Raw genomic sequence first — 12104 nt, forward strand, 5'->3', positions numbered from 1 at the left:
ACTAGGAGTAGCAATAGGAGAGAAGGTTCTAGATTTCCCAATCCTACACGGATTGGTATTCCTTGTAACATTAGAACTAGTACTTTGTAATCCCTATATATAGGGCTTCTATTCTCAATAATAAGATACATCTCTCTCTACAATTCTCTCTCGAATCTATTTTACTTAAACACGTTATCAGCACGAGCCCTAACCTTGAGATCAAAAATCAAAACCTAAAAACCGAAAATAATTCCCAAGGATAACCTCGCTGTTAGCCTCGCTCGCTGCCGCCCGCCTGCGCTCCCTTGCGCACGCTGCCCGTGCAGCCCAGCGCGCTCCCGCGCCTAGCTCGCTAGCATCTGCACCCAGCTGCCCCGCTCGCCCCTGCGCCCGCTACAGCCTTGCTCCGCACGCTGCCACAGCAGCTCCTGCGCACCCGTGTGCCTGCTGCCCTTTGCAGCGCCCCCTGCCGCTGCAGCAGCCCCGCAGTCCTACCGCGTCCCACAACATGCCTGCAGCTCTGCATCGCTGCCCCTGCTGCTTGTGTACCCTGCCGCCCCTGCAGCGTCTGCATCCCAGCTACCTTTGTAGCCCCGTCGGCCAGCAACGCAACCTACCGGCCACACTCTCGGGCCCATCCCATTACTGCACAAGCCTAGCACCGCCGAGCCATTAGCCACGACCAGGATTGTAAACAAGTTACAATCCCAAGTTAGGATCGAACATCCACTTCAACCCTAGCTTAGGATTGAAGCAGCATATGCAATCCCGACCCAGGATCGATAGCACACCTGCAATCCTACACGCCTGCATCAACACGCGCGTGTATTGAGAATTTCAAATTCTGAAATTCATGAGTAAGTTTTCACTAGTAAGTTGTTCCCATTTTTGAAATTTAAATTTATTTTTATTTTTCCGGGGACTTACAAAATCCTTTCTTCTACATCCCACCTTTCTGTAACGTGGGTTCGATTTGCTAAAAGCGGAATCGTGGGGATTCACGCTACATACGAACTAAGAGCGTTCGTAATCTTCGGACTAAGAGCGTCCGTGAGCATCGATTTTTACGAACTAAGAGCGTTCGTAGGCTACGGACTAAGAGCGTTCGTAAGCATAAAAATCTGACCATATAAGCGTCATTGGTTTCAATCCATATCCAAAAATTTGGAAACTATCAACAAAGACAGTGGTTATAACTCTTTCTCACTAGGCGTACTCAAGAGTAATTGTGATGTCTAGGCAAGGTTTGAACTGAGAGAACGGTTTTAAAAGTGAGCAACGCTCCACCAAAATCTCGCCTTACCTTACCTGGTCACAACCAAATTGGAATTACCAAACGGATTGAGTAACTACTACTTGTCTAAGCTTGATTACCCTTTTTGGATTAAATTTAGAAACTTTGACGTAATCATTGGCTTTCATTGAAATAAAGTGTCGATTTTGATTCGAACCTTATTAATTTCAAGTATGTTTCCCGGAGAGCTAGAATACCTCGTGGATAGTGCTACTACGCACACCATACTTCGAAATAGGCAGTTATTTCTTGAGATGACGCCTACTCAATCTTCTGTGACTACGATGGCTGGATCATCTCAATTGATTCATGGTCGAGGACCAGCCAAATTTATATTGCCAAATGGCACAATTTTAAATGTCACTGAAGCTCTTTATGCTCCTAGGGCAGGAAGAACCCTATTGAGTTTTAAAGATATAAGAGCCAATGGTTTTCATGCGGAAACGCATTGTGAGAATGGACAAGAGTTCCTTTGCATCACCTCTAATGACTACGGACATAAAAGAGTCTTAGAGAAACTTATGTGTCGCTCTAGTGGGTTGTATGCAACCACTATTCGAGTCATTGAATCCAACCATGTCATGAGAGATGATTTATGGGATTCCGACACAAATAGGCTTTGGCACGACCGTTTGGGACACCCAGGTCGTGACATGATGATCCGTATATTAAAGACTTCACACGGACATCCATTTTTCAGAACGAAAAGAAGTAAAACCCGAAATTTGGATCACGGAGGAGCACCTGCGCCTCACGGCGCCTTCCCCCTTCAAGTCCGGCCACCACAAGCCGGCGCCGCCATCCCCCTGCGGCCCAAGGGTGGCTTTGACGCCACCTCTGCTCCCCTGACTCCAATTTCTACTTCTAAGGTCAATTGTGACTTCATGGCTCAACCAAAATCCTCATTGGTTGTTTCTAAAGCCCATTATTCGTTCTGCAAAGCTTGCTCTTTAGCAAAGTTAGGATCGAGACCATCCTATGCAAAGGACACCAAAGAAAATATACCATTCTTGCAAAGAATCCAAGGTGATATTTGTGGACCTATTCAACCACCATGCGGACCATTTCGATATTTTATGGTGTTGGTTGATGCATCGACACGCTGGTCACATGTCATGCTATTGTCCACAAGGAACGCTGCATTTGCTAAACTCCTAGCACAAATAATTAAGTTACGGGCTCACCACCCTGATCATCCTATTAAGTCTATTAGATTAGACAATGCTGGGGAGTTTACATCAAAAACTTTTGATGAATATTGCATGTCCATTGGGATTGATGTTGAACATCCAGTTCCTCATGTTCACACCCAAAATGGTCTCGCAGAAGCCGCCATTAAATGACTACAAATGGTTGGTCGAGCATTGGTGATGCGCACCAATCTCCCTATTTCTGCTTGGGGCTATGCAATATTGTATGCAACTGTGCTTATTCGTCTGAGGCCCACTGCCACTCAACCCTTCTCTGCGTCCCAGATGGTTACTGGGTATGAGCCTGATGTCTCACACTTACGCATATTTGGGTGTGCAGTTTATGTGCCTATTGCGCCTCCACAGCGCACCAAAATGGGTCTTCAACGACAATTAGGCGTTTATGTTGGATATGATTCTCCAACGATTATCCGCTACATAGAACCCTTGACAGGCGATCTCTTTACCGATAGATTTGAGGATTGTCACTTCGATGAGACAGTCTTCCCGTCGTTAGGGGGAGATAAGAACATCAATGTTCAACAGGAACGACAGGAATTGTCGTGGTCTGTCCCCACTCTGTCTCATCTTGATCCCCGAACCGCACAGTCCGAAATTGAAGTGCGGAGAATTCTCGATCTTCAGAACGTAGCAGAATCGATGCCTGATGCGTTTTCTGATATCGCTAAAGTGACGAGATCACACATACCTGCTACAAACGTGCCTGCAAGGATTGATGTCCCTAAAATTAGAGGGCATGACGCCAACTCAAGAGTACATGAGCATGGCGCCAACGTCCCCTCTCACAGTGATGGTGACGTTTTGGCTAGGCCCATGGCTCCTGCCAGGAAGCGCGGGAGGCCCATAGGTTCGATGGATTCTCGCCCAAGAAAGAAAGCGAGTTTGGCACAAAATAATCCATTAATCATCGATGTGAATAATCCATCTCATGAGAATATTCCGGATTATGGTTATGTCCAAGAGACATCATTGGGGGACGCTCCAATGTCAGAACCAACTCCAGAGAATAGAGAGATCTCCATAAATTACACTAGTGTACATGAGATGATGGATATAAATTCTATGGCGATTGATGATGCATTTGCATATCATATTGCAAAAGAAATTATAGAATATGATGATATCGAACCTCGCTCTGTTGAAGAATGTCAACGAAGAGCAGATTGGCCTAAATGGAAAGATGTGATCCAGGTTGAATTGGATTCACTAACAAAGAGACAGGTATTTGGGCCTGTAACGCAGACACCCCCAAATGTAAAGCCTGTTAGCCATAAATGGGTCTTTGTTAGAAAGCGTAATGAGAAAAATGAGGTGGTAAGATATAAAGCCCGCCTTGTGGCTCAAGGTTTCTCACAACGCCCTAGAATCGACTACAAGGAGACATATTCTCCCGTAATGGACGTGATAACGTTCCGCTACCTTGTCAGTTTGGTAGTTTCAGAAAAACTTGACATGCAGCTTATGGATGTGGTTACAGCATATCTCTATGGGGATCTAGATTCAGAGATATATATGAAGGTTCCAGATGGACTTCAATTACCCAAATCAAGTGGCTCTAAACCACGGAGCGCGTTTTCAATAAGATTAAAACGCTCACTATATGGATTAAAACAATCCGGACGGATGTGGTATAACCGTCTAAGTGACTACTTGATTGGGAAGGGATATATTAACAATGAAATATGCCCATGCGTGTTCATTAAGAGAACAAGTTCCGGATTTGCAATCGTAGCAGTTTATGTCGATGATATGAACCTAATTGGAACTCTAGATGAGTTGAAGGAAACTGCTAAATATTTGAAATCCGAATTTGAGATGAAAGATCTTGGGAAAACACTGTTTTGTCTCGGTTTAGAACTCGAGCACCATAGTGATGGGATTTTGATCCATCAGTCTACATATACTCAGAAAATCCTAAGGCGCTTTAATGAAGATAAAGCAAAGCCTGTGAGTACTCCCATGATTGGTCGTAGTCTTGAGCCAGGAAAAGATCCGTTTCGTCCAAAGGATGAGGACGAAGAACCATTAGAGGCCGAAGTGCCCTATTTAAGTGCAATAGGCGCATTATTGTACTTAGCTCAATGCACAAGACCAGACATCTCTTTTGCAGTGAACTTGTTAGCTCGACATAGCTCTGCGCCAACACGCCGCCATTGGATTGGTGTAAAGACAATCTTTCGATACCTAGAAGGTACGATTGATATGGGCCTATTTTATCCCTACAGAGAGAAGAGGAATGACGGAAGAATGGGATCGGACCCCATTAGGCATGGAGCCACCGTCCACGATGACAAAGTGGCCGGCCATATTGCCGCCAACGCCGCCACCACCACCAAGGGTGGCCGGCCTCACCCTATTCCCCTCCATCAAAATGACAATGATGTTTTGATGGGTTTTGCTGATGCAGGGTACCTCTCTGACCCTCACAAAGGTCGCTCCCAAACAGGTTATGTCTTTACCATGGGAAGCACTGCGATATCTTGGAGGTCTACAAAACAGACCCTTGTTGCTACTTCCTCAAATCATGCAGAGATTATTGCTCTACATGAAGCCGTTCGTGAATGTATATGGCTAAGGTCTGTAATTAGACATATTCAAGGAAGTTGTGGTTTGAAGTCTACCACAGATGAACCTACATGCATTTATGAGGATAATGCAGCTTGTATGGAACAAATGAAGTTAGGTTTCATCAAGGGCGACAACACCAAGCATATATCGCCTAAGTTCTTTTATAATCAGCAACAACAATCACTTCTAAAGATTGAAGTGAATCAAATCCGCTCAGAGGATAATGTAGTAGACTTATTCACTAAGTCGTTACCTAAATCCACCTTCGAGAAACATGTGAAGAGCATCGGATTGAGAAAGTTATCCGAACTCCCACGATTGTAGCAATCAGGGGGAGATATCGACATCAGGGGGAGTTATGATGTCTACATGTTCGATCTCGAAGAGTGAAGGACGTGTTGTGCTCTTTTTGTTCTTCGACCAGGGTTATTTTTATCCCACAGGGTTTTTGTTACCTGGCAAGGTTTTTAACGAGGCAACGGATGAAGCGTCACCACCAAGTTTGAGCGGCACAAGGGGGAGTGTTGAAGGAATATCGATTTAGTGTGCCTTATCAAACTAGGAGTAGCAATAGGAGAGAAGGTTCTAGATTTTCCAATCCTACACGGATTGGTATTCCTTGTAACATTAGAACTAGTACTTTGTAATCCCTATATATAGGGCTCCTATTCTCAATAATAAGATACATCTCTCTCTACAATTCTCTCTCGAATCTATTTTACTTAAACAATAAATAAATAGTGATTGAATATTGATTCATTTCATGGTTCTTCCTTTCATAATATGAAGTCGACTCTTATCAAAAACTACATGCATCAGCATTTCACCTGGTGAAGCAAGTTTGCTTTGTATTGCGTGTGTGTATTCTCTTTGTTACGTGACCAAGATATGCATAAGTTTTAGTTACGTGGCCAAGATATGCATAAGTTTTTCACCAATAGCAATATCCCAAATTACTTGCAATTATGCAAATGACGGAGATGAATGCATATGATTATCTATTTAAGCCACCATAGTTCTTCTCACAACCATCGGTCTAACTCATCAGACAAAAGAGCAAATAGATTTGTTAAAAAACTTCTCTTATATAAGGGTCATGCAATGATTTCATTGATTTGTTACATTGATCAGATACTGCAGCGCAATATAACTATCAAATATCAATATAAACAAGCTACATCCTACAGCAACCACAGGTAAACTGCAGAAATTGGCAATCTAAGATTGATGAAGAGTCAATTGTACATACCTTGAAGTAGTTATTCAGCATCCCACTACTTCTTCTCAGCTGATCTATACAGCAGCTGCAGCAGACCGTATATATTGAACAAAATCGTATACAACAACATATTCACAATATCCTTTGACGTGGAAAGAGACATGCAAGGAACAATATAATGCTGCAAACAACAGTAAAATCTCTAGTTGCTCTTAAAAAATTTGAAATTATTTTTACACCAAACTTATAGCCTATAATGTAAAAAGCTCATGAAGTATTGTAGTTGCTCTGCTTCATCCTGATCAAAACTTGTTGAAAGATGTAGTAGGATTTTGAGACAGGGTTAATAAGATGCACTTTCAAAAAATGCTTCAGCAATTTCCACACAAAACAAAAGCAATTCCATTCAAATGCTCAACAGCAAGGTCTAATTACTACGACAGTACTACAAGCAAACAATTACAAAAGCAGCAACAGCAAAACCAGAGAAACAAGCAAAATGAAGGACAAAAACTTGGTCGCAACCACATCAAGGAACAATTCTAAAAGACTTCATCTTGTCAATCCAAGAAACAAAGGAAGTTTTCGAGTTCCTAAAGCCAACAAAACCATGCTCTTTGCTCTTGTTCATACTGTCCACAGTTGAATCATCCTGAAATATAATGTCCAGAAACAACCAGTTCCCTACCTCTTCCAATTTGGTAGGCACCAAACCATGCTCTCTTACAATTTCATCCCACACTGGCCCTTTATCTTTCATCATCTCCTCAAAACTCAACTCCTCGTGAACTCCAGCAGGCACTACCTCAAACTGCTCAGCCAAAAGCCCCCACAGATGCTTCCACTTGAATACATCCCCATTGCTGCAATTAAAAGCTTCTTTCTTGGCATAAGGCTCCACAGCTGCCCATATCTCATGTTCAGCAATCATATCCGCATCAGACACGTCCCAGAACCCTTCCCAAGTTCCTTTACTCCCCGGAAACCTCAACGGCTGCCCTTGATGCTTACAAATCGCAGCGTAAACACACAAACTCCCAATCGCATTCATCAAGCTATAAGGTGAGAACCCGAATATGACTCCCGGCCTGTGTACAGACCATGTCAGCCCCTCCTTCTTCTTCACCTCCTCAAACAGAATATCCTCCATCACATAGTAAAAATTGGGGGCATTAAGCCTCGGCAGGTCTTCGTGATATGGAGGTTCATGGGGTTGGACTTTCCCCAACATCTCAACCGAACCTAAGTAGTGCTTCCGACCCGTCTGCATACATATGTGCTGCAAATTCGGCGCATTTGGGATCACAGCATTCAACACATTGCTTAACATCTTGCCATTAGCCTCACAGTTCTCAGCTTCAGTTGGCTTGCTCGCCCATGTGACATAAAAAATGTGAGTGACATCAGTGAGCTGGGAGAGCTCTGCCTCTGTCTGTTTGGAGTCTAAGAGGTCACACTGGATGTACTGAATCGGGTGGTCAGCGTTCCACTGCGGCCGGGGCCGCCGGGCCACTCCGTAGACCTTCCACGGCCCGCCGGGAGTGTCGGATAGTGGAAGAATCTCAGCAAGGCTGTTTCCGACGATTCCGGTGACCCCAAGTACCAGGGCCACGCTCTGGTACTCGGCAGGTGCATCGTCTGGATCAAACTTTTTCTGATAATGGATGCGAGTCAAATATCAAAAATATGAATGAATCGAAGAAATAAACGATGGGTTTGTGGAGGATGACTTACCTTTGCAGCTCCTATGGCTCCTGCCCACCACCAACTCATTCTGCGCTGTCTGAAATTCCTGGTTCTCTTTTTGTTTTTTACTTTTCTGAAGAGGTCTATCCGTGTTTATGTTGAAGTTTTATAGACTAAATTTTTCCTTTTTCTTTGGTATTAATAATTGTTCTAGGTTTTATGTATCGCGCGGTCCTATCCAGAAATTTTGGTGAATGATTATCTTTTTTCTGCGTGCAATTCATGCTTGGGTGGTTTCGTTTTGCTTCGCTGGCGTTTGGATTTGGATTTAGTGGACGTTGGGTTGTCCAGACTGGGTGGTTGATGAGGTAAGAACGCGATGAGTCATGACTTGCAGTTAAGGAAATGTGATACAAGGGGAGAAAATATCAAAGAGTTCAAACTCAGAATTGGCATAGTATGATTTCTGTGTGTGACAAGAGAGCAATTTTATATGGTATCCATTATTGAAAGAAAATTGTGCTGATAGATGAGGATGCCGATATCTTACACAATCCCCAGCAAAATTCAAAGTAAGAATCCCCCTCCCCTTGATGTTAAGAAACTTGATATTAAAAAATAAATAAATAAATAAATAGTGATTGAATATTGATTCATTTCATGGTTCTTCTTTCCATAATATAATATGAAGTCGACTCTTATCAGAAACTACATACATCAGCATTCACCTGGTCAAGCAAGTTTGCTTTGTATTGCGTGTTTGTATTCTCTTTGATACGTGACCAAGATATGCATAAGTTTTAGTTACGTGGCCAAGATATGCATAAGTTTTTCATCGATAGCAATATGCCAAATTACTTGCAATTATGCAAATCATGGAGATGAATGCTTATGATTATCTAGTTAAGCCACCATACTTTTCTCACAACCATCGGTCAAACTCATCAGACAAGAGCAAATAGAAATGTTAAAAAACTTCTCTTATATAAGGGTCATGCAATGATTTCATTGATTTGTTACATTGATCGGATACTGCAGCACAATATAACTATCAGATACCAATATAAACAAGCTACATCCTACAGCAACCACAGGTAAACTGCAGATATTGGCAATCTAAGATTGATGAAGAGAATTGTACATACCTTGAAGTAGTTATTCAGCATCCCACTACTTCATCTCAGCTGATCTATACAGCATCTGCCGCAGACTTTATATATTGAACAAAATCGTATACAACAACATATTCACAATATCCTGCAGCTACTGCCTTCCAGAGAACAATAACATTTCACATGACCTATTCTCGACTCCATGCCCAAACAGGATACAACATGAGCATAAAAGGAGGTGCGGAAGGACTTGATGTATGGAAGTATCTATGGCTAAAAACATGCCAACCCATTCATGGAGGAAACTTAACTATGACCATTTATTTCTAATACGGTCTAATAATCTGCATTCCTCCCCCTTAGCAATATGTGGATCAAGATTGCGAAGGTTGTCAACAAACTTCTTTCCCTCGTCTTGTCGATTGTGCTTGCAGTACCAATCTACAATGGAGTTGTATGTGTTCTGGTTGGGTTTACATCCATGCTTGATCATGTACCGGACCACATCAATGGCTTCAACAAACAATGAATCGGCTGCATAACTTGCCACAAAGGTGTTGTAAGTGATTACATCTGGAGCAATCCGGGAAGCACTCATCTCTGAGAATATCCGGGAAGCGTCTCTCATACGACCATTTCTACAATAAGCATAGATAACAGTATTGTAGGAAATTATATCCGGCTTTATTCCCTTCTCCATAATCTCCCTTAGAAAAGTTTCCGATTTCTCAAAATCTTCAGAGCGACTGTACATGTACATCACACTATTGTAAGTTGTCAAGCTAGGAGTGTAGCCCATCTCATTCATGAATCTCAAGATCTCACTTGCTTTTGAAACCATCTGCCTCCGACCATATATTGATAACATGGCATTCAGCGTAGTTATGTCAGGTGAAAACCCTTTCTTTCTCAGTTCCAAGAAGGCATGTTCTGTTTCCAACAAGAGGTCGCTTTTACTAAAAACTAGAACAAGTGTCTTTAAGACCACAGCATGGGGTTCAATTACAGCAGAGTATATTTCTTCAGCCAGAATATGCATGCGTTCCATTTCTTTCCCATTGGCATAAGCATGGAGAAGAGAACTATATGTAAGCTCATTGGGTTTGCAACGACCATTCTTCATTTCAGCAAGTATTTTCTCAGACTGTTCCCAAAGCCCACCTCGAGCCAATGCTGCTAAAACAGCATTATATGAGGAAAGGTCTGGAGTAATTCCCGCTTCTTGCATACTCTTATACACCTCCACAGCTTGGTCAAAAGAACCACATCGGCTGTATGCACTGATTAGAGTGTTAAAAGTATCCCTCTCAGGAACAAATCCTGCCCTCTTCATCTCTCTGAACACTCCCGACACTTCTGAGTCCATCCCGTTTTGGCCAAACACTGCCAAAAGTGTATTCCAAGTAACAATATCCGGGCTGCACTTACATGTGTTGATCTCTTCAAGAACATTCATCATTTCTGTGAACTTTCCCCTGTTACCGTGCATCTTAATAAGGGCATTAAAGGTACAAATGTTTGGCTTGCAGCCAGAACCTTTCATCTCGTCAAAAACCCTCATTGCAGCCTCATCCTTCCCAGCCTTCTCATATCCCGAGAAAAGGGTGGTGTAGGTAAAAACATCAGGTTTAATCCCCCTTTCCACCATCTGGGTTTTCAGGGCCATTGCTTCCTCCAATAAACCATCTCTTGCATAAGCTGATATCAACGAATTGTAAGACACAATGCTTGGAGAAAACCCATTAAGCTCCATATCTTTCAACACCTCCATTGCTTCCTTAGTCCGCCGAGACTTCCCATAAACATCCAACAACGCATTATACGTAACCTTATCAGGTGCAAACCCTGCTGCTTTCATCTCCTCAAAAACCTCAGCCGCCTCTACATACAAAGACCCCCGCCGACAACAAGTTATCAGCGTGTTATAAGTATAAGAATCCGGGGCAATCCCGGCACTCTTCATACCCTCAACAATAGCTTTAATCTTATGCCAAGGAGTGCCCATTTTCCCATACACATTCAAAACCACATTGTAAGTTATCAAAGTGGGCTTGCAACCCTCTTCCTCCATTTTCTTAAAAACCGAAACAGCCTCCCTATACCTCCCATTACTAGCACAAGCAGTAATCAAAGAAGTGTAAGCATAAACATCAAGAGCAAATCCATCCTTATGTAAACTTCTAAACAGAGAAGCAGCACTCGAAACCCGGCCCATCTTACCAAGAATACTAATAACCACAGAAACAACAGAACCACTCAAAATGGACTCACAGTGATCACGTTTCTTAAACCACTCAAACACACTCACAGCCAACTCAAATTTCTTGTGAAAGGCTAAGCCTTTGACAATACCCAGAACATCCAAAGACAAAGAGTCCGTGTTAGACCCAAACTCAACTCTATGCAACTCAACTAGACTGTGAAGCTGTTCGTCTAGCTTAGAGGAGTCAAAGGGTGAGTTGATAAAGGAGTCTAGGATATGCTGACCTTGGGAGGAGAGTCGGTGGTGGGACCAGGGCTTGCCTCGGTTGGAGTCACGCGAGCGGCCGATGCGCGTGCGGGTTCTGCGGTAAGAGGGGTTTTGGGATTGAGGGGTTGAGGGGTTTGGGTGGAGGAGGAGCTCTTGGAGAATTGGGGTGATGGGTGGTGGTGGAGGTGGTGATAATGGTGGTGGCTGAGAGGGGTTTTGGGTTTGGTGGTGGTTGGGGAAGAAGGGTTTAGAGGAGGAGGGAGGTGGGTTAGGGAGGAGAAGAGGGAGAGCCATTTTATCAGCCATTAAAATGGAACTGCGAAGGTTTTGGGTTTAGTGGCTGGGGGTACAGATAAATGGAAGGTTTTTTTGTTTTTTGGTTTTGAGTTGTGAAAATATCTCCTCTTGTGGGAGGGTACAGAGGTCCTAGTTGGAGAAGATTTTTTTTTTTTTTTTTTTTTTTTTTCTGTCGTCAATTGTGAAGCAAAATCTATCCTATTCAAATCAAACAAATACAACGAAATTACGAACATAGTGAAATATTGAAATTTTTTTTTTACGC

The 12104-nt window shown here is 42.9% G+C and overlaps 2 protein-coding genes across 2 annotated transcripts; both read right to left on the minus strand.

Moving 5' to 3' along the window:
• Window positions 1–6652: 6652 nt before the first annotated feature.
• Window positions 6653–8537, minus strand: LOC112168846 ((S)-8-oxocitronellyl enol synthase ISY1). The gene is made up of 2 exons (XM_024305770.2): window positions 8009–8537; window positions 6653–7928 (listed from the first exon to the last, which is right to left on the minus strand). Exons 1-2 carry the CDS (start codon window positions 8045–8047, stop codon window positions 6804–6806), a joined length of 1164 nt encoding a protein of 387 aa, XP_024161538.1. The 5' UTR covers window positions 8048–8537; the 3' UTR covers window positions 6653–6803.
• A 392-nt stretch (window positions 8538–8929) lies between these two features.
• Window positions 8930–11936, minus strand: LOC112168845 (pentatricopeptide repeat-containing protein At5g02860). The gene has a single exon (XM_024305769.2). It carries the CDS (start codon window positions 11846–11848, stop codon window positions 9383–9385), a length of 2466 nt encoding a protein of 821 aa, XP_024161537.1. The 5' UTR covers window positions 11849–11936; the 3' UTR covers window positions 8930–9382.
• Between the last annotated feature and the right edge of the window lie 168 nt (window positions 11937–12104).

Source organism: Rosa chinensis, chromosome 6, assembly GCF_002994745.2.
Source record: "Rosa chinensis cultivar Old Blush chromosome 6, RchiOBHm-V2, whole genome shotgun sequence".
In the NCBI taxonomy this organism is placed as follows: Eukaryota; Viridiplantae; Streptophyta; class Magnoliopsida; order Rosales; family Rosaceae; genus Rosa; species Rosa chinensis.